Here is a 23,526-nt window from a genome sequence, read left to right as displayed (position 1 = left end):
ATCTGCCCACACATCAGCCAATTGTATTCGACCCATTCATTCATTGTTAGGCAAAAGTTCCTGTGCTATCTTGAAGGTTTATTATTCAAACACGATTGGAGTTGTGGTGTTACTCATGCACATTTCTTCTCAAGTATATAAAAACTGTATTATCAAGACTCCCATAGATCGTTGGTAATTGTTGTTTAAAACACGATCAAAATATTTAGATATTGTGTTCTGAGGGTATTTCGTCTTACCCAACCCTACTATATCTATCTTCTCAATTACCTCATTCAGTCTTAAATCGGTTGACTGAAACCAAATCAAAATCTTTATGTACTAATTATTTTAAGGTTTTTTAATGTAAACCCGCTTAATTATTATCTAATTAACAATTCGTTTTGAATTGACAGTTTACATCGAATGCGTTTTTTAAAAAGGTGGATTAAATTTAAAAAAAATATTTTAATTTAAAGTTATCGTCACTGATATTAGCACCGTTGGCATCAAAAGTGTTTCTTGCTAAAGCGCGTGTCTATCTCTTACAGTTGGAAACCAGGTACAAATATTTTCGCTAATTTCTCAAAAATATAGACATACCGTAGGTTGTGGAAATACGCAGCACCAACACATAATATCCAAATATCCCAATCGTGTTTTAAACAATTAACAACGGTATATGGGATTCGTAAGGATACGGTTTTATAATTTTTTTGTTAAATGTTACAAAATGGGCAAGAAAAAAAAATTGAAACAACAACAAGAGAGCAAAGCTCGAATGAGTAACTACGTATTAAACTAGTTACAATAAATAAATTAAATGCTCGATAAAAACAACTGCTATTCATCAGGAACCTGTTAGTAACGCAGTTAATATGCACCGCGACGCTACTGTAGATGCGCAGTAGGTAGGAACAAAACAATACGAGATCTATTAAATACTGACCGCGTAAAACGTTCTGTAGCAAAATATTGCTTACTGCATCTTGCACCGTTTTAAAGTACATTTCCACCATCTGTACTGTTGGCGTCGCTATGTCAGATCACGTCAGACGTCTTGATGCTGTGCCGATAGTTACCTGTAATGAAATAAACACACAAATAACTTCATTGTTACACTTGGCTCTGTTAGTATTGTTCTATTTTGTAAAGCAAAAACAAAGCGTTCAGTTTTCATTTAGCATTGTTTTTCTTGATCAACTGAGGCAAATATTTGGTTTGTTATACACAGAATATTTTAACATGTAATTTTACAATGAATGAGAAAAGTATGTAATGCATCCTGTTTGACCATAAGTACTAGAAAAGAATAGAACTACATAAATAAAAAGATAAAAAAATCGTCAAACTTTTTTTTACATTAGCTAAATATTAAATTACCATAACATAAGTTTGTTAGTAGTACTTGCTTATTATATTTCGTAATAAATTTATACTGGGTGGCAGTAAAACGGGACCGACTTGATCACAACAGTAAAACGGGACCGACTTGACCACAACAGTGAAACGGGACCGACTTGCGGTCACGCGACCGTGGGCAAACATGCCTTCACTTCTCTTTTTCATTAGTTTAACTGATGTGAGCTCGTTCAAATTAGGCGAACTGTTTGACCGTTTCGCAAATTTGTGAAACAAGGCAGTTGCGCCGAGTTGGATTAAACGAGCGAAAATGTTGATGATCAATCCTCCTATAAGCGATTGTTATGCCACGAATTACTGTGGTGGCAAAAACGTTCTTACTACCGCCAACCATTAAACGCGAAATAAACAAACGGATTCTTAGATACGCAATGATTAGAACACCAACGCGACTTACGAAAAAACAAATCGCGAAAAAGAACGCAGTTGGTGGAAAGGATATAACAGATATAGGCACGATGGCAGAAAGGCTATTCACATATAGGCTACGGCAATATGCGAAAAATAAAATAACGGACGACGCCCTAACTACATTTCTGAAGGGAATCGGATATAACATCGGTAAAACGCTGAGCGCTCGTATAAAAAGCCCAACGCGCAACGATACGATACAACGCCTGACCACAATCACGATACTAAATACGCGCCCAAGATTATGTGTATATCTCGATATACGGGCACACGAAATCTGAGAGATAGACCGAAACGAGAGACACTCGCCATAATACTACTGTTGTCACTTTTACGTTGGCTAGAACGGAATGCGGCGATATTCGAAAAGAAAAATTTATTCCAGACACAGAATAGAGACGCGCAGAAGGAGACAATTGCACAAGGATCGAGCCCCACAAGATCGTTACTATCACAGCAGATCCTGAGCGAAGGGAGCACCTAGCGGCCACATATTTTTCACATGTCATTTGTACCCCTATGCAGTATCTTTGTTCTGTAACCTTTTCGCTCGTGCGCTCACTTCCCACAGTGAAACAGCGGAGGTTAAAACAGCAAGATCTAAAGGGCGTAGCACTGCGCCCCAAGATCCTTTAAAGGAGGCGGATCAACCTACTCCTTAAAAAACGGGACCTCAGCTCCAGGCTTGGGAACCGGACACAGTGACCCACGTTTTTTGTTAACCTTTAAAAACCCACTACTAGTAATTAACCGAGCCTCGTGCTCATCATTATAATTATTGATTCTTGATAAAATGCTAAAAGTGTTTCAGTTTTACAAAGCTTAGCTGATTACAGAATGTTAAAGTGTAACAGAATACCCTTAATTATAATGTCTCGTGTTTCCGATCGGCTGCCATTATTATCCTTATCTTGTGTAGACCGCATGTTATTGTAACTGATATCGTATAATATACGTGCTGGATGTATTATTAAAGAAGCTTGTATTGTAAAGAAGCTTGTAGTGTATATATTATATACAATACAAGCTTCTTTAACAATTGTGTTTAATTACTTGGCGAATTCTGCGTTTCAGCTAAAATATGTTATGTATAATTACCTATATAAAATATCATTAATACGACTTACTCACAACTAAGATTTGTAAAAGTCAAACAGGACGCGATAGACAATGAAACGTTTAAGAAAATTTGAAGAACTCAACGTATTTGGACCGTACCAAAAACGACTTGCAGTTCTAATGATGCTGGCAACAATACCAAACGCATTTTCAACATTTCAGTTTCTTTACATTCATTATCGACCAGACTTTCATTGTGATATTCCTCAGGTGAGAAAAATTAAGGTATCACGTTAAATTAATAAGTTTAACTAAAAAATAAGGAGAGTACCTAATTTTTAAAGGAAAAAATATTTTCATAACTGATGGGACAGTTCTTTTGACAAACCGTTTTAGAGTTAATTTTATTTGTACCTCTCGTTAAGTGCAATAGGAAATGGTAAACCAACAAATTTCTGCATGCTGGTTACATCTGGACCAAACATTTACCCATGGCAGCAGTTAACTGAAATCGCAAGCTGCATAATTATTGAAGTCCTTACTGGGCGATTTATACATTATGGTTTATAAGACTATACCTCGTATTATTATATGTTCAGGAAGTCTTGAATGAGTACACAAACCTAAATGAAACCCAAAAAGAATATTTGCTGAATTTAACAGTTCCATGGATCAGCAACGACCAACATGAGTTGGTCAGAAGCAAATGTTGGAACTATAAGTTGTCGGAAAACACTACGGGTAAATTGAACATTATTTTAAGCGGTTATAGATAAGTGCATTTCTGAGAAATAATTTATGACACCGATGCACAAATGTTTACATCAGACGGGGATATCGGCATACAAGTTGAAAACCAGACTGTGCCATGTCGTCATTGGAGATATAGCGAAGACGCAGTGAGTGTCCTAACAGAGGTAAGTTATACGATGTGTTAACTGATGGGTCGACTCGGATATGAAATACGTCACCCACACTATACCTGAACTTTGTTAACAAACTTATTGAGACCCAGTCCGCCATATGTTTTAGTTTAACTTCGTGTGTGAAGACGCGTGGGTGAAACCATTTGCAGTCTCCTTATTCATGGCTGGAAAAATGTTTGGTGGTATTACAGGCGGTGCCATCTCGGACAGGTAAATGTACGTTTGACTGCTATATGCGGTAACTTATGAAGTTAAAATTGATTTTTGAAACGTATAAGTTAACAACTTAGGCTATTGCCTTGGCAAACACAGTGTAACCATATAGTTACCGTAATATTTGGTACACCTGTGAGGGCTGAGTAAACATTTCGCTGTTAAGAAGATTTATGCAAGTTGTAAAAAATGGTTCACAAACCTTTCAATGCAGAATTAAAAGGAAGATAATTTTTACAAGTTGCGTACACGAGCAAGTACAATTGTATAGTCCTTACAAATTAACGGCTGTTTAATTAAATAAAGCAATATATATTATGTAGTACAGTGAGGTAAGATGTGATACCTTTGACACACCAGCATAATATCCAAATATCCTGATCGTGTTTTAAACATTTAACAACGGTCTATGGATGCCGTGAGGATATACGGTTTATTAATTTTTTGAATATTCTTTGCTGTCAAATGGGACGAGGAAATATAATAAATAGGTGTCCCATATTACCCCACCCTACCCTACTACAGAAAAAATAACAATTAACGGTTTTAATCCATGAATGAATAAATAAATGAATGTAACTTGCTTTATTCTCAAGTGGCTGGATAACGACAATCGTTATAACACTAGTGTTCTGTTTCATAAATCTGTGTTTGCTTACGAGTTACCAAGTATGTAACTTTGTAGGTAGTTTTTTATGTTTTATATATACTGTTTAGACAACTTAGACAACCCATTAGTGACCATTGGGTTTAAGCAATTGCCATTAAGTGTCTTGCCCAAGGACGCATATGCCAACAATGGTAGCAGCGACCATACCTAAACTATATTTTTTTTAAATAAATGTAACATTGGATTCAAGTTAAGATTGTATCTTTTTTCAGGTTTGGTCGCCGTACTGTGTTTTTATTGTTCACCGTATGGCAGTATTTCTTCACTTTCCTATTAAGCATGTCCACCAATACCACCATGTATGCAATTCTGATGTTTTTATGCGGTTGTGGGACTCTTGTAAACTATATGGCTGCAGCTTTGCTCTGTAAGAAAAATAAATAAACATAATTCACTTTACAATAATTTATACTGATTAAAACAGAACTTTAGTAAAATGTTGAAAGTTAGTCCTAAAACATTGCCTATACATATTATAAAATAAATAACATTAATGCAAATTCCATGCAGCAAGCGAAGTTGTACCATCCGAAAATCGTGTGCGGATGTTTTCTTTTGTCCAAGGCGGCTTTTCTTTGGGCTACACAATACTTCCCTTATTTGGATATTTGTTTCAAAACTGGCGTTGGTTCTTACGAGCTACGAATCTTATTGGTTTGCTCTACATCCCTTATTTTTGGTAAGTAGCTCAGATTGAATACTTGATTCGCTCGTCTAGGACATTTATTTTAATAAATTTATTTTGTTGGAGTTACACCGTCGAAATTTATATATAGTCAGGTTGGGAAAAATGGGACTTTTTTCAAAATCTACCTTTACAAGAAAAAGTCAATAAAATTCAACAGACTCACGGTCCAACAATTAAATGCTCGGCAAAGTCGGTTACTGCTGTTAAGTATTAAAATTCGGTGTTAAACGAATACAACCTTTTTTTTAATCGCTAAAAAAGGCATAACAATAAGATGCCATTTTAAATGCGGGGTAAATCATATTAAAACTGACGAAATGTTGTAGTTTGCGAGTTTGAATCAATAATCCAGTGCCGTTGCTCGGTTTGAAATGTTCGCACAGTTTGATTTTGTCTAATATAATTAGTTTTGTAGAAAAAACCAAGATATGTACATAAGAAAAATTAGGCAGGGGTCAATATGTCTTAAACTATAGGGATAAAAGCAGCAAAATAATACCGTTTAAAAAATATATATAAAGTGTTCGTGACAAAGAAACAACCGGACAAAGCCGGTTAATTTCAGTATACGCTAACTAAAAGTTGCAAATACTATTAATATAAAAAATATTCCGTTCCCCTCACTATATAGTTTGTGTAAGTTTTTATTGCCAAACTTTTAAAGAGTTTGTTTTTAATTCAATAATATGATTATTTTATAAAAGGTTATTTCACTAATATAATAACAAGATAATTTATGAACAATGTATGAAAAATAGAAACAAAAAATAATCTGTCCCGTCTTACCCTATTTGTTTTTAAATTGATAAAATTACGCCTAATATGTGGCAGTCGCTATTAATAAATAATCCTCCTGTTTTGATTTATTTCTTTGAAGTGTTATTAAATAATTAAAATATGACAGTACTAATTCGTGATATCACCAAAAAAACGTTACATAGTAGGGTGGGGAAAGATGGGGCACTTTTAGTACATAATATCCAAATATTCAGATCGTGTTTTACATAATGAACAACGGTCTATCGTAGTCGTAGGGATACGGTTGTATAATTTTATGTTTACTACCAAAATGGCGCGAGATAAGAGAATGAAAAGTGACCCAAGTATTGGGCAATATGTGCCTCAGAGTACCGTCTTCCCCCGATCTACCATATGATGTGTATGATCAAGATCAACCGAAATCTCACTTAGGTTGATCGACGAATCGCCTCGTTGGTTGGCATCTGTTGGGCGAGATAAAGAAGCTGACGCAATACTATTAAAAATCGCAAAGCTTAATAATCTTCGCATCGAATCCGAACACAAAGAATCGGAAGCAAACATTTGCAACGAAGAGACAAACTTCGAGATCAGTACGGAAACTGTTGAAGAACAGTTAGGAGTTCTGAAAACGTTGAAACAAGCAGCTCGTCGACCTGTACTGATACGAAGGATGTTAATTGTATGCCTTGCCTGGTAATTTTTTTCTTTATTTTTGTAACACCATGGTACTGTGGTAAATAGGTCAACTCTTATCCAAATATAAGTTACGAGGAAGACTTTACTGACGGCTTCCCAATGTTTCAAACCAGTTTTATTAATTTCAGGTTTTGTATCAACTTGCTATATTACGTGATCGGGCTAAACAGCAATAGTTTGTCGGGAAATCGTTTCATCAACGTTTTCTTACTCGGATTGTTGGATATAGCTGCCACAGCATGGTTTTATTTGACGGCGGATAAGCTGGGTCGAAGGAACTCCTACATTTCCATGGTTACTATGATGGCGATTTTTACTGTTTTAACGCCATTTGCAGGAAAATGTAAGTTCGCGTGTGTTATTTATATTATATAGCGGTATACAGCGTCATATTTCCTGCACATGTTAGGGCATTTGCCACGATTTGTGCCGACACCGGTGCCGTGGCAAAGATGTTAGCGCGCCTGCCCGTAACAGAGTTTAATCCGTACAAGCCTTGCCGCTGCTACCATTGCTGCGGGCATATGCGTTCTTGAGCAAGACACCTAACTTTAATTGCTCCAAGCCGGTGGTCACTAATCCTCCCAAAAGGAAATACATACAAAGTAATATGCATGGTAACTCGTAAGCTGGCACGAGGTGTATGACACCCGTGTTATACCGACTGTCGTTTTTCGGCCACGCGGGGATAAAGTAAGCTACTTTCACATTCAACACACACATTTAACTAGTTCACTATAGTTATCATGTAAAACATGGACGCTTAGAAAGCAAGAAGAGAAGATAATACAAGCATTTGAGATGTGATTACAGAGAAGGGTAGCCTACTAGGAATAAGTTGGGCCATGAGGAGAACAAATGAGTGGGTGAAAGAAGAACAAGGCTTGTTACGAGACGTGGAAAGGCGGAAGATGCGAAAGTAAAGGCATTGAAAGAAAAGAGTCTGGTATTGACATCAGTTGAGGAAGAGGAAGAAAAAAGAGGGCGAAGAGGAAGGAGAAGGGTGCAGTGGATCTCTTATGTCCTAACATCTCAAGGGACAGTGCAGGAGACACACAGAAATTCCAAAGAAAGGAGGCCTACGGCTTAACGAGGGCTATGGCACAATGCAATACATAATGGGACTCTTCAAATACTAAAAAAAAGTTTTCGACTTTACATTTGCATACATCTAGCTACAAATTAAATTGTGATTTTTTATTATCTTCACCTTTGTTCAAGTGGGAATTCCTTAACACAGCTTTTGTTCAACAGGGCACCCGACTCTGACAAATGTGTTGGTTTGCACCAGCAAGTTAATTGCGTCTGTGGGATTTTCCATAATTCTTTTGTACACCGGTGAGCTCTTTCCGACTGCCCTTCGGCAATCGATCACTGGGATTTCAAATGCAGTGGGCAAAATGGGTGGCATAACTGCACCATATGTCTTGTACGCAGGTTTGTAATGTCGCTTGTTCAATATAATATCACTTTTTGCAGTTTTTTAGGGTCCAGATATTTCGGACCTCACACATATACAGGCTAAAATAGAAGGAACATCTGCTGAGTAAATTAACTTATATACTTTGTCTCAGGTGATCCTACAGGTTCAATAACAACTTCTATAATAATTGGATCTGTGCTCTTGGCATCAGCCGTGTTATTTTTATTCTTGCCCAGAGCAATAAACCAGACGCTGCCTCAGTCTATAGAAGATGCCGTTAACATGAGAAGGTTTGTTCGACCATCATTAACGCCTAAATTGTTTGTTTGGTTATTTTTCATGCTATAAGACGTTTTTAAGAAATTCCTTTACACTTACAGTGAGGTTGCGTGTTTGGGCTGTGTTCGAAAGAATTCTCCATCTGAAGATAAAACTTAAAGGCGCGTAATTGCGCCACAATCACGTACATTTCATCATCACTGTTATTTATCTGCCGTGATTTTACAGTTACACGGAAAAGCTTAACACAGAATGGTATATGATGTAACATCTTGCTTTATATTCGGCAAACGTAATATATTTAGAATTAGTATTTAAGTAAACGCTAAATAAGTTTGACCATAGCGAGCTTTTTATTCAAGTGTGAAAATAAAACGTAGTCTATTGAACCGATTTTAAAATTTACATTGTGTAATGTAGTCGATCAGTCCTTGCCCTGTGGCAGTACACAATGATTGGTTAGCCCAGCAAAAAGTCAATGAACAAATTATCATAATATGTTCTAGTGGGCCATGGAAGAATAATTACGGTTGGAATGGACCAGTAATGTGGCAAACGTAAATCCATCTATGAGGTCACCAGTCCCTTCATGAACAAGTTTACTGTTTAATGAATGAGAGTTGATTATTGACTGGGCAATTGCAGAAGTTCTAACACGGTTGTCCTTATTTCTTGCACTTTGTGCGGACTCATCAGTATGTCAAACTTTGGTATACCTTCAGAATTAACAAAATTAAAGTTTACCTTTGGATGAAACATTTTAATACTGAGCGCGACAAACTTGAATATTCGGTGAAAACGTTGAACGACACAAAGTATGCAGTAAATAGAAATCAAATGTTTGAAGGTTCCTAACCACCAAATATCAGACACTAAAAGTGAACACAAGGGAAACAAATAAACACTAGATTTAGTTCAATCAGATATTTTTCACATGTGCTGAGGCAAAGTATACAATTTTACAATAAAATTAATTTGTTTCGCTGGAAAGAAAATGCTTGCAATTGCCGATTTTGGAAAATTTAGTGCACACATTGAAGACGAATTACAACACAAACATACAAATAGTTAGAAATAGATTGCACTCGGATCAAAGAAGTAAATCATTTAATAAAACACATAAATTATTCACTTTACATGTTGCCGTCATATGAAGCAAAAGAAAAAATATCAGTTTTAAAATCATGTTAATGTAAAAATGGCATCAAAGAAGTTTTAATAAAACATTGGTTGAAAAATTACGTCTTTACCGGCTTTAACAGGAACTGGTATGTGTAGTAAGAATTGGTTCAGGATTTACAGTATGATAAACTTTTCATACAGTCGATTCAACATTTGGCTCTTCATCACTCATCAGATGTAAAGTCTTCTTCTCCGAGGACACTGATCCGGCAGAAGATGCGGGATCATCTGTGGATGTTGTTTGGCGTGTTTCTGGAGTGAGGAGAGTTGCTCCAAGGATGTTGAACTTCTGGTTTGCATCCGATGGATCGGGGGAATGAAGGTTCGGGAAAGTTCGTTGAGAAAAATCACGGAAGACGTCGGTCACAAGCGCATCCGCTAAAAAAATTGAAATCTATATTAAGTTTAATGAATTGATGTTAAAACTGATTTCTACTACTGACAGCCATATTGTGGATGTTTGGCACAAGAATGAAGTAAAGTTCATTGAAAACCAACCTTGTCAAAAAGATGAGTTCTTCAACTTATTATATACTTACCATTAGGTACTAGGTTTGGGTAAATACCAGTAAATAGCAATCATTTCATATCTGATTTTGTTTTTGAGATGTTCTGGACAAAGTTTAAGATCTGATCTACTTTCTTAAAATTGGCATATTTTTAAAAAGTGCTTGCACCACAAAAATATTTTGCACAAAAAAAAAACAAACTGGAGGGTAATGTACAAAATTGAAAACGAAATTGAATATTTATTCACTTTGTGATGTGGATGAGTTGTCTTCTTTCATCTCATCACTCATTTTCTTTAAACGAATTCTAAGAACAGCATGAGGTATCGGGTTAGACTAAAAGATTGAAAAATATCACTCTTAAACTTAAACGTGTTTTTTGGCAGTGCACCAGTTACATCACTACGTGGCCAATAAATTAATTAAAGAGTGAAATAACCCTCACAATGTAACTATATCCGCATTAGCTTCATCCACAGCGATATCTAGAGCACTTTTACCATCCTCATCAACTGCATTTAAATCCATTCGACGTTTTAACAATTGACAAGCAACACCTGAACAAAATTAAATTGTTTATTCCAATTTTAAACTTTAAAAGTAAACAAGCAATTTTGAGCTGTAATAACGGACTTGTTATAAAAAAATCAACTTTAATTCTAGGTCGTCATTTTAGCTGAACTTTTTGCAGTGGGCTTTTAGAAAAGTTGGTTACAAGGTATAATATAATAAAAACAATGTTGTGCAATAACAAGGTTATATACAGTTGTTTCAAAACTTTTTATACACATAAAATCCAAAAAACGTTTTTATTAATATTTTGAATTTATACTGAAAATAATAAGTTTGTAAATATTATCATATTTTTAACATTAGCTGTCACATAACAAAGTTACAGCATGCAGTATACATATATATTACTTGTATGATTGTGTAATGCAGCATAATGTAAAGCAGTTCTCTTCTTCCAATCAAATGTTTCAATTTTAGCTCCGTTGGCCAACATGAACTCACATGCTGGGACTGAACCCTGGATTTGTTTTTTAAATGATTTTAGTAATAATATAGTTTACTAGTTTATGTCACTTTAATATTAATTGGATAAATTTAAAACAATATTTATAAATATTCAATTTAAATACATATTAACAAATGGTGATTTAACATAATATCGTAAATTCAATGAAATACTATATCTATGTTATTATAGATAAAAATTTTTTTTAAAAAACCAGACTGCACAATATTTTTATAAGTACATAAACAAGTCGAAAATATCCTAAAATCACAGAAGCTACATAATAGGAATTTAAAAGCGTGCTCAAAATACTAATATAACAAAAAACAGAACATTATTCATTCACTACAGTACATAGCATACACAGATATTAAAAAATTATATAAGTGAATGAATACACACCACAATAGCAGCTTGCATGAGAGCAGTTTTCCCCTCATCAGCATCATTCATCCAATTTACTTTTGCTTTGTTACATTTCGCCAACAACATAACTGGTAAGTTGGCAGCTTCTGTTGCTCTGGTTGGTAAATATGAAGAGGAAATTACGACAATTTTTATTGTTGAAATAATTATTTAAACATGGGTAAATGAAAACATCAGGCAAACCAATATAAAACAGTGATATTGTCTGTTTTGGTGGATAGATAATTACCTGTATGTGTTATATACATATGTAAAATACATTGCCTAACAAAAATTAAGCTTTTATGGACGGGATATATTTTAACAAATTCTGTATTTTTGATCGACGGTAACATATTGTTCTCTAGCGACAGGGGTACATTGGTAAACGACTCCTTCTTTCAAATCCCCGAAAGGTTAACCATCCCAGATGTAGGAATATTTTAAAATACTTTTAGCACAAAAAACTTACCTGTACAACAATAAATCTGGATGAAGATTTTCCAATTTACAAATCTCGGTTTCTTCGTATTCTTTCCCATCTACAAACATGCAATGATGGTTATGTAAAAATATATTGATCTGACAAGCAACATGCAACCAACAGACTTCAAACATGGTGATAAATTTGAGACTTTAATGCAAGAAATAAATTACCAGAAGCGACAGAATGTCCGAACACGATAATATCATCTCGATCATCTGTTTCATCTTCCCCTGATTTGAAACAATCGGGAACTTAGAATGGTGATATGATATATTTTTACACCAACAAAAACATAGAGCAAAACAAAGACAACAAACACATATGTGTGGAGATTAATAAGGAACATTGTCTGTTAGTAAGCACACGACACTGCAAAAAATTAGCTTGTATAAAATTTACTGATCAAATTTGCATTGAACAACAGACAAAAAAAAGAAAGTTTTTAAATTCAATAAATGTTTGTGCCCTAAGTCTTTATTACAAAACAATACAACAAGTTACTCTCATAGTACATGTGCACAAGTTGTACAACTAATCATATGCTTTGTATGAATATTATGAAGTAACAGACACCAACTAATTACACAACCTGATAAAACATATTTAAAGAGTGATAACATTCATAGAAATCATATTAGCAGCCAGCATAACTAAGACACCAGAGTAAAATTAACAATTGCCGCAGAAATTTAAATTCGGACACCTGCAAGAGAAAGCCAAAAGATAGAAACAGTCAGTCCACATTTACATTCAAAGAATTGGCTTAACAAAGAAACAGTGTGAGTGTCAATGGGGACAAGCTGCAAGAACAAAGCAACAGCATCACCACAACAGCAGCAACAGACTTACTACCATCAAAATAAGAGAAAATATTTTTCAACTCGTTGGTGACGAATAGTGTTGAATGTTCAATTCTGTAGTTTTCGATGTGTTGTGCTGGGCAAGACTTTAATTAGACATTATGCGCATGTCCAGTGAATAGCATTTATGAAACAGCTATTTTTTGACCGTGACTACAAATTCAACATCACCAAAACAACAAAACACCCCCTTCTGATACATCAAGTACGAAAAGCAACTGAAAAGCACACAAATACCATGCATATTATTCTAACAACTTATATTTGCAATGTTAGTTAAACATAACACTGATGGGTTAGTGTTGGCTTACCTTGTGAAGAAACAGCATCACCCCCACCCCCATCAACCGGCTCAATGTGGATTTGAACTGCTGGCTGGAACGAATGAGATAAAAGAAATAAATACTTTGGATTGAAACAAATAATATTTATACATGAATAAAAGGCTGTAATTTTTTCAATGTGTGAAGGACAGTCGTTATACTACAGGTGTTTTGTTTCGTACACCCTATGTTGCTTTAGAGTTACCATGCATTTAACATAATGTGACTATTTTGGCGAATCATTTCCTGTGTGGCTAATAATTCAAACAACCAATAAAAACCAATGGATTGGATCATTGGAGCAATTTTAGTAAAATGTTTTGCGCAATTACACGTAACAATGGCAGAGTGGAATCCAGAGTCCATATCTTCTACTTCAGTAAACACTCCAACCGATGTTACGACACCAATAACATGATGATAAGAATATAAGAGTGAATTATGCATGGCATACTTAATTTCCAAAAGAAATACATCACAGCTAACATACATATATACCCATGCCATGGGTCCCATGGTGTATCATGACTGCTGATAAAACAACATTCCCATTTATCCACATAATTACACAACACACAAAACTAACCTTAGGCGACCGTGGTCTGTTTGGTGATCTATTGGGTGACGGACGAGTCCTCTTTCTTTTACTCACTGTCCACCTTGTTAGTCTTCTTCCCGTAGCTCCGTGGTAAGCTGGTTGCGGACCAAGGGCTTTAGGAAGTGGCATTGCAAACTTACGGTCAACGTATTTTGCTTGGATGAATGCCAACCGGCTATCACTGGGTGAATAAATCAACCAATGTTAGATGCGACAAAATCATAATTAGAAATTACTGTAAGTAACTTAAAAAAATAATATCAAAACTAGAGAAATTTGAAATAAAATTACATTTAAAAAAAGTGGGAAAAAATGTAGGGAAATTTAATTAAAAACACATTCTTAATTAAATAATTAATATTAAACCATATTATTTTATAACATCTGTTAGTGAGCAAGGTTAGTTAAATATGTGTGAGGAAAATACATTTCCAACAAACTTTACAAGAGATCTAAAGGTACTTACTTAGAGGAACCAGGTTTGATTTGATCATCGGACGTTGCGTTCGCTGTGTAGATTTCATTCACTCGACTGTTGCCAAGTTTAAGCATCACCTGTTGTGTGATCATGCAAAGAAACATCATATATGGAGTAATACATTTATTTAATCACCACCATGAATACAAATACATGCTTAGCTGAATCATGAGGAAAAAAAGTAAGAACAGAAATCTAATAATTGAAATGGTTGTACAAAAGGTAAAACAAATAATTCCACTACCAATATTCAGCAGTTTAAATTATTTAATTTATTGACGATAAATTTAGATTAAACAAGGTGGTTATAATCGTAAAACTTCTACATTACAAAGTCCATTATCTTTTTAAATTAAAACGCACAACTTTTTAAAATACCTGCAACCGTATCACTCATGTTACATACAAGTCTCACCTTGACCACTTCAGGTTCCCATTGATCCAATGTCAGCGATCGAACTTTAGAAATATGAACACCAAGACTCCGATGACATCCACTACATTCAATACATAAAGTAATACCAAGGCTTATGCTTGCCCATCTTGGCTCTGGTGATAAAAGCAAAGCTATTATATTTCATCATATTTTATAACTATGTGAAACTTAATGTGACGCAAGAACAGCATTAAAAAAAGAGGTCCTTTAACAAGACCCCCTTTAACCCCCAAAAAGAAGGTCTTATAACATGTCCGCTATAGCATAGCAGACATGCACTAATTAAAGGAACCTTACAAAAGATTCACAAGAAAATTAATACCTAACTCGCTAACTGTATGAATATATCAACAACATTTTCTGATTTTTTCCAAAATTTTTGAAACAACAACTACTCAACCTAAGAATGATATATATATCAGTGACCACACAAAACATTTCTATACAAACCTGCTTTTCCACAGTCAGCGCAAGTTTTATTTCCAGGTACTTGATAAATTTTTGACATCACATTATTTGCTCCTTCCTCCAAGAAAGATGTTGGATTTGTGTTTTCTCCACTTTTGGTTTCTTTTTTGTTCAATGTTGTCTCATTCGACACTGCATTACGTTAAAACTTTATTCTTAAAACACAGAAATTAACTTAATGTTGATTAGTGTTGCCTAGACATTTAATCAAAGTTTTTGGCTACTTGGGTTCTCGTTCCCACGCAATATTTACTGTAACGTGGGACCTTTTGATGACAAAAATTCGGCAGTGCGTTGGGAAATGAAACATATTGCATGCAGCAAACTTTTTTTAACCACAGTCATTCCGCATTTAAAGTTTTCAACCAGGTTAATTTTTCGAATAAATTTTAAATTCTATCAAATCCAACAGAAGAACTCACAGTTGCTGTTGGAAGATGAAGATGAAGAAGTTCGTGAGAGCGACGCAGCCGTGGAGACAGGAGTAAGAATCTTGTTTACTGGAAGACTCATTATTTGCTGTTAACAACAGTGTTTGTTTAACAAGAGAGTACAGCTCTCATATATATGAGCACATATGCAGGATAACCACCCGATGTTGAGAAAATTACTAAATAAATACCTGAGAGTTTGTTTCCTCCATCGTGTCCTTAAACGCAGCTCCGATACTTGACTGTAAAATATAATTAATTGAAGACAAAACTTTAAAAAAAGTTAAGATGACAAAAACTAATGATCACCTGGATGGCTTTAATCCAAGCTGTCCTCGCGTCATCCGACTCAGCTTGAAGGAGGAAGCTCTTCCCAGGAAGGACAACCTCGAAACAAAACCTTCGCTCTGTTTCTTCAGTTAAGCGAACAGTGCAGAGACGAATGTCGTCCACAACAACAGTGAGATCATCCTGCGATAAATAACAAGTTATGATTGGATTCAAATCTTGTAGGAACTTTTTTTTCAAACCTTTTTCTTTTGGTAGAAAAGTTTGTTGTCCTTGATGGTAAACCAACGTCTGTAAAAAAATCAAAATTTAAATTTGAAATATTTAAATAAACAACTAAATAAACAATAACATTTAGAATTGGGATTCAACCAATTTTAGTACAGTCAAGAAAATACAAACCAACAATATAATTTTAGAATTGCAGTTTTTCTTAAGTGGAACACAGTCAACCCACAAACTTTTTTAGCAAAGTATTCTTATACTTGATACACTACTGTCACACCAAAACAAATTCAATTCAAGCATGTCCACACTATTAATATTAGCTGCTACTAATTAAGTCACCTTGCTTAATCTATAGTTGTGTGAAACTTACTACAAGCCATTTACCCCTACCTCTCAAATTCAGCAGCATTCTGCCCATACAACCACCTTAATAACATATATGCTAACCAACTTGTTACAACTTAAAATAAATCTAACATAAGTTTGTGTCTACCACACCACTACTGCGATACAAATACACATGTTGGAAATGCTCATGACGTAGTGACGTATACTGTGTGCCACGGCAGGCTGGCAGCAATATTTGCTGTTGCAAATGTTATAAAATATCTCATTTTTTCCATTTCAAATTTGTAAATATAGTTTGCTTGGCTTGAAAGGTTTTCAACAAACAAAAAAAGCAAGTCAGTTGATTCAATAAATCAAAAATATTTAATAATAGTTGACAGTTGAAAAACATTTCATAAGTTACACCTTATCGATACATCTGTTGTTCTACAACTCTGTGAGCAAATGTATGTAGACAAACTTTTTTTAAAGTGTCTATAATTAAGAACATGGGATGACTAAGCAAAGGAATATTAAATATTTTCAAATTGTGCATACAAGATGAACACAACTGACCTGTTCCAAGTTTTAAATGCATTGCTTGCTCTTTTAAATAGATGTCCCTCAATAACAATAGCATTGTTAACACAAGTCATGTACATTCCACTATCACCAGTCTGGTTTGGTTGGAAAAAAACAACATGAACTTATTTGAAGTGAATGTTTAAATAATATATAAATTACCCATGTCAATGTATGTGGGCAATGCATATAGTTTTGAGTTCATACAAACAATATTGCAAGTTATAATTTATGTGAATCTGTATTTATTATGAACTTAATTGCATTTTAAAAGTAAACAATGTGCCTTTAAATAAAAAAAAGTGTTTAACATAAAAAAGTTTGTGGTTAATTTTTATTTAAACTAACCATGGACTGATGTCTTTCTTGTTCAACAATCATTGACTTTCTACTTTCTTCGTGTCTCTTGCACATTTCTTCAAGCTGAAAATTAAAATTGTTTTTTTTATATTTTGTAATTATGAAAAACTTATTTACACATCTAGTTTTCATAGAAAATCTTAATATGCTGTTCATAAATCATGAAAAGATACAAACGCATGACAACTTACACCAGATAAACTTTCTAACCAAAAATATGAAATACATTTGGTCAGCATAGCACCATAGTGCCACTTCATACTATAAGTGGTATGTCGAGTCAGTATAATGATTCGCTAGCAACTTTCCTTTCACTTTACAATGAAATATTTACAAGTCACAACCAGATATTCAATATGTTATTATTTGTTATGGTGCAGGGTTCAACATTGTAAAACTGCAGTTTTTTTTAAAGCTATTAAAAAACACATATATAGGCCATAAAATATTATAGGCTTTATAGCTATAACATATCTTTTCGAAATTGCTATATCAAACTAATGAGAAAATTATAAAAAATTGGCAAAATCGACAGGTATTACCTGGCCAGACACACTTTTCATATACGGTTCCAAATCTTTTAACAAATCATATCCTTGATGGAAGAAAGTGAAGAGTGCGTGCATGTATGACAGAATCTGATTAACAAATTACAATGTGAATATATCATTATACTTTAAAGTGTATTCATCCAAATTACCTTATCAACACTCTGAAACTTCTTCTTTTTGTGCAGCATATTGATCTGTTTTGAAAATATCTCAATTAGATATATGAAAGTAGGTTATATTATCCAATTGAGTTTAAAAAATGGCAAATGAAAGCCTTATTGAACTTTTCTGTAAGTTGACATGTTTTCAATGACAGATGTTTTGATGCTAATTACGTTCTCTGAGATGCTTTATTTAATCTAATTTAAGCTTGCTATGGTATTTAAAGATCAAAATAAATTTGAGTTTTGTTATTTTATGTTACATAGTTTTTCCTATACGACACTTCTTAAAATTTAAACTAATTAGGAGATAAAATTGTTAAAGTGCATTTACACAAATACACTGAAAACATCATACTTGGACGGTTTTAATTATTGTATTATGGACAATTGGACAGTGTCCATTGGACACGTAACTGCAAAATAAAATCTAATATTGCTAAAACATCAATGCTGACGAACCTGGTATACATAATCCATGGCCACACTCCTGAAACAATTCCTTGATGAAGTTAGAACAGAATTTGTGTCTTCAACCTCGTTTGGTTTAAGTTTGTTGGCAGCAGCATGTTTGTTAAGTGAGGAAAGATAATCATCAGAAACTTTGTCGAAGGTTTTCTTTAAATCTTTGGTAGGTTTAACCTCCCTGTGTGTGTGGTTATGAATATTAGCAACATCGCATAATGTAAGTGATTCAAGTGAATATTACTGGGTCTGGGTGGACTGTCCATCTAAGTCAGCGGTTGCCAAACTTTTTTTTTTAATTTTGCTTGGGAGACCCTTTGCAATTATTTTGATATTTCACAGCTCTATAAAAATTAAATAAAGCTATTGGAAAAATGCAAAAAAAAACTATCAAATACGGAAAGCTGTTTAATGGGATGGGTGCACTTGTTTTGCTGCAATTAACTCATCAATGTTTGGTTTGGTTTTGGACTACAACTGACCCCAGTTTGGAAACCACAGATCTAAGTAGAGCCAAAGGGTAAACCAAATAATTATTTTACAAAAAGCACACAAACAAGGTTAGCAACAAAAAGTGCAATGTTAACGTCATTTGCATAAATTGAAACTAAAACTAAAACATTGTGTTTATACTTACTCTCTTAAAAAGTTGTTTAATTGTGTTCTTACTGAACGCTGTGCTTGATCAAACAACATCTGATATAAAAGTGAAGAAGTTTTTAAACTAATGTAATAAAGAAAACATGTATTGCATAAAATAAATAAAGAAGTATTCTTATGGAAGTGGTGGGTGGAATATTTATTCTCCTACACCAACAATGATATGTTGCATATGATGTCTAAAAACCTTGGATGTAAATTAAGTTATTCTGTTGTAAAATTACACGGTCTGATATAGAATTCAGTCACTGTAGTGATTACATCATAAATCGTTTGTAAAAAAACTATAAAGGAAGTAATTCAACACAAACAAGTTTTGCGTTTCTTCAACATGTGGGTGGTAGATAGATACACGTATAACAACAATAAGTTATAGTGTCATAGTGTTGATACAATATTAATACTACATTCCTATACATCGTACTTGTAAACATATAATGATTGAAATTAAAAAAACAAATAGATGTATACAACTTGTTGTATAAAATAATTATTTATAGCATTAGCCATTAGAAAAAAAATTCTGACCAGTCTGTGGTTTAGTAAACAAAACAATACATTTCAATTTCAAGAAGCAGTGACTTACCGTGTGGAAACTGGAGAGTTCCGACATCGTGCTTGTAAATCTCTTTAATGTACCCTGACAATACAAACAACAGTTTCACCATATAGGAATGTATGAACATAGATATAAGGATGGAAAAATGAGTCCTCTTATACATAAATAACTATAATCTAATCATCACATTTATTATTATTATTTTGTGGTCTATAAAACTAAATGGGCAAAATAAAGAATTTGTTTCAGCCACGAAGTGGAGAAGCCTATATATTAAACTGCATTTATAAACAAACACGAATATAACCTGCACAAAAGCATCATCGGTTGAGGCGTAACCAACATCATTCACACTTCCAATAAAACCTCTGTGAAAAATATTATGTGTCACCATTAATACAATGTATAGTTCACACAACCTAACTCAAGTATCGAATTAAATTAAATATTGGTATTTTATGCACAAGGATAATTGAAAAGTAGAAATCTTTTAAAAAAATTATTACTTTGGAGAGGAACAAATAAAATTGTAATTTATTTGTCAATTTTCAAATTATACAAATATAAATAACATAGAATATTCCTGGATAAATAACATTTAGTAGAAATAAATACTACCACTCACTTGCATGCATTGTTGTAAACTTTTCCAGAATCCACCATTACTGAGCAATGCTTTACCATCTAAAAAACATTTTTTATTTGGATCATAATCATTGCTTCATTGCGGACCCTCTACAACTGCTGTATGGAACCCAGTTCGGGAACGTCTTTTTATTTGAAATGTTACCAACTGCATGTCAAAAAATGTTAGGAATGTCATATCTAAAAGGATTGTACGGAATTCATTTAAAAATTGATAAGTTCCTTCCGTTAAAATTGTAAAAATTATACAGATCAGATTATGAGTGAAAAATTGGTAATGATGAAACATCATATATAAATAAATGTAGAGGTAGACATTATGTTTTTACAGTATTTTAACCCATCATGCCGCTTTTTTCCCTATCATGCCAACTTTTTCGTGATATGCCACTTTTTATTCAGTCATGACAATTTATGTTTACCCCTCTTTAATGGTTCGTGTACAATAAAAATACTTTGTATTAAAGTGGCAGGATAGGAATAAAGGAGGTTCCTTTATTTAGTGCAAGTCTGCTAACCACACAAGTCTACCAAGGCCACTACTTTTCACCAATACACTAAGTTCAATATATCCAATCTATTCTATTCCCTAATACCTGCGTCGTGGCAAAGTGGTTAGCGCGCCTGCCTGTAACCCAAAGTTTATGGGTTCAAGGCTCATCGCTGCTAACCAGGGTGAGTGTACGTGTCTTTGGGCAATACACTTAGCGACAATTGCTCTAACCGAGTGGTCACTAATGGGTTGTCCAAAACATCAGCCAAAAAAAATCAAAAAAATCCTCCCCAAAAATATTCATCCACAAAGTCACACACATGGTAACTCGTAAGCTGGCACGAAGTGTATGAACACCGGTGTTATAACGACTGTAGTTTGCCGGCCACGCAGGAATAAAGTAAGTTACATTCTTACATTATATAAACCAGTGTTTTCAACTGGTGGTACTTGTACCACTAATGGTACAACCACAAGGGAGAAGTCCAGTTGGTACGCAAGGACCTTTTGTAACTTTACAGATTGATCGAATTTATCACTACCCTAACTCAAACTCTTTTATAAGACTAATGACAGTCCAAGAGAAAAAAAAAGGGGCATGAATGGAACAAAGTGGTATGGGAAAAAAACACAACAAAAAATGTGGCCCATTATTGTACAACGCCACTGGTAGCAGCAACGAGCTTTAAACGGCCTCTGAGTTAAAGCCAGGTATGTTGTAAGTGTACGTTGGCTGAGTATTTAGTGACATTACAACCTGGCCCCACTCGCTTTACTTGTTAGGCCACAGATACAGAACATAATAAGATTACCCGATCAATTTGTGATTCCAAGTCCACAACATCAACCTCTGATTGGTGTACCAAGTCTCTGTTCAAATAAATGGTTGGTAGGAATTTTTATTTAACTTGCTTATTTTAAATAAAACCAATTTTTTAATAAAAATTGCTACCTGATATAATATTTATTGCAAGCTAACTTACAGAATTAACTTACCGAAACTTAGGTGAGTCTTTAATGCATTCCTCAAACTCCAGTGAAATGGTCATTCTCGTAGGTTGAGGTGCGTATTAGTGAAAAATTGTTGACAAACTATTTATAAGCCCTATTAAAAAGTCTGAGATCTAATAAGCATAACATTTGAAGGGAATAGCACTTATGTTAATGTAATGCAGCATAAACCTCGCAACAAAACACAGCTACAGTTTTATAGTTCTCCGCACTAACTAACAACTAAGCGAAAACAAAGAATTCGCAAAGCGTCACTTTTTGCATTTCGTCAATATTTTATTTGTATTTTTTTGCATTTTTGAGCACGTAAGTGCCAAGTGGTCATATCGATTTTTTTGTCGAACAGTCGGTCTTGTTGAGCACGTAAGTGTTAATATAAACTCATTTTCGTCGAACAATGGTTTTTGTTGTTAGTATTTGCGCGACTTTTTCAGCATCTATCTCAATTCTTTGTATTCAATACATTTTTAAAGGTATATATATATATATATATAAAGTTTACACCGCAAAAGAAAGTAGCACAGGTAGACTCAAGTTCAGGATATTGTTAATAGAAAAATATTTCAGTTTGATGTCCACCCTCCCATTGTAGTTTTGTAGGTTTTTATTGTCAAACTTTAAAAACTGCTTTTAATTCAATAATTTATATCTCAAGCGGGATTCAAACATAATATCGCACTTGGAGATAATATATATGAAGTGGTCCATTGTGCGAAAAATAGTGTAGCAATGCTTAATTTATAGCAGAAATGTAAACTTTTTTAATAGTTATTATCAGTTTTCTGTTAGTACAAGTTCATGTTAGGTTACAAGATTTATCAATTGATTTTCGAACAATACCTATCATCGTTCAACCAATATCATTTTTTATGCAAAATATATTGTAGGAAATGTAGTATTCTATTACGCTTAGTATCGATCACAGCCGATGAATACAGATTCAAATGGTTTATTATGAAGTTACACACTTATTCGGTTACAGTATTTTTAGAATCCTAATCTATTGTCATAATTTCATACACGAGGCGATAAGTGTTGCACATTAACAATTTACAATCACTTGATGGCGTTAGCATTAAACCAAAACACTACATCCCTCCTTTGTTTAAAATAAACCAAAGGTGTCACAATACGAAATACTGAAATGAAGATGAAAGGTAATACACACATAATTAACGCTAAAGTTAATTAGGCAGTTAAACACTTAATAAGACACTTGAAGACTTTGACACTTGGAAATATAAAAGAGGTAATAGTTTTGTATGGCAAGGTTTGAGTACGTTTAGCACCAAAAATACAAATTGTTAACACATAATGGTTATTCTACTGTTTTCTAAATTACTCATTTTACAGTCATTTACACTCACATGCATTTTACAATAGAATAGCATGCACACAAACATTATACATTGTACAATGGCGTTACACATCATGCACTATACATTTAGACTAATCACACACGGGATCCTTAGA

General features: G+C 34.0%; 2 protein-coding genes and 2 non-coding genes across 4 annotated transcripts; 1 reads left to right on the top strand and 3 right to left on the bottom strand.

The window, feature by feature from the left end:
- Positions 1-2,353: 2,353 nt before the first annotated feature.
- Positions 2,354-2,397, bottom strand: mir4169 (microRNA 4169). Its single transcript, NR_034565.1, has one exon. It is a non-coding gene; the product is annotated as a microRNA 4169 (primary transcript).
- A 73-nt stretch (positions 2,398-2,470) lies between these two features.
- mir4105 (microRNA 4105) lies at positions 2,471-2,531 on the bottom strand. The gene has a single exon (NR_034501.1). It is a non-coding gene; the product is annotated as a microRNA 4105 (primary transcript).
- A 420-nt stretch (positions 2,532-2,951) lies between these two features.
- On the top strand, positions 2,952-9,573 carry LOC100175351 (solute carrier family 22 member 5-like). Its single transcript, XM_018816272.2, has 11 exons — positions 2,952-3,141; positions 3,471-3,612; positions 3,700-3,788; positions 3,904-4,007; positions 4,893-5,047; positions 5,191-5,359; positions 6,560-6,823; positions 6,955-7,169; positions 8,081-8,263; positions 8,401-8,539; positions 8,630-9,573. The coding sequence occupies exons 1-11, from the start codon at positions 2,983-2,985 to the stop codon at positions 8,685-8,687; spliced, it is 1,677 nt and encodes a 558-aa protein (XP_018671817.1). The 5' UTR covers positions 2,952-2,982; the 3' UTR covers positions 8,688-9,573.
- arfgap-6 (zinc finger protein) lies at positions 9,272-22,162 on the bottom strand. Its single transcript, NM_001078549.1, is given in 27 exon segments — positions 9,272-10,088; positions 10,468-10,526; positions 10,665-10,776; positions 11,141-11,249; positions 11,640-11,757; positions 12,115-12,184; positions 12,300-12,359; positions 13,301-13,364; positions 13,899-14,091; positions 14,377-14,465; positions 14,804-14,937; positions 15,275-15,424; positions 15,715-15,811; positions 15,915-15,965; positions 16,033-16,194; positions 16,254-16,302; positions 17,143-17,243; positions 17,497-17,571; positions 18,051-18,146; positions 18,209-18,253; positions 18,683-18,866; positions 19,323-19,381; positions 19,932-19,985; positions 20,212-20,272; positions 20,530-20,588; positions 21,855-21,912; positions 22,039-22,162. Coding segments are annotated over 27 exon segments (2,607 nt in total). The 5' UTR covers positions 22,092-22,162; the 3' UTR covers positions 9,272-9,843.
- Between the last annotated feature and the right edge of the window lie 1,364 nt (positions 22,163-23,526).

This window comes from Ciona intestinalis, unplaced genomic scaffold (genome assembly GCF_000224145.3).
Source record: "Ciona intestinalis unplaced genomic scaffold, KH HT000171.2, whole genome shotgun sequence".
Classification (NCBI taxonomy): Eukaryota; Metazoa; Chordata; class Ascidiacea; order Phlebobranchia; family Cionidae; genus Ciona; species Ciona intestinalis.
Note: the sequence above shows the minus strand (reverse complement) of the source record. Positions and strands in the feature narration are given on the sequence as shown.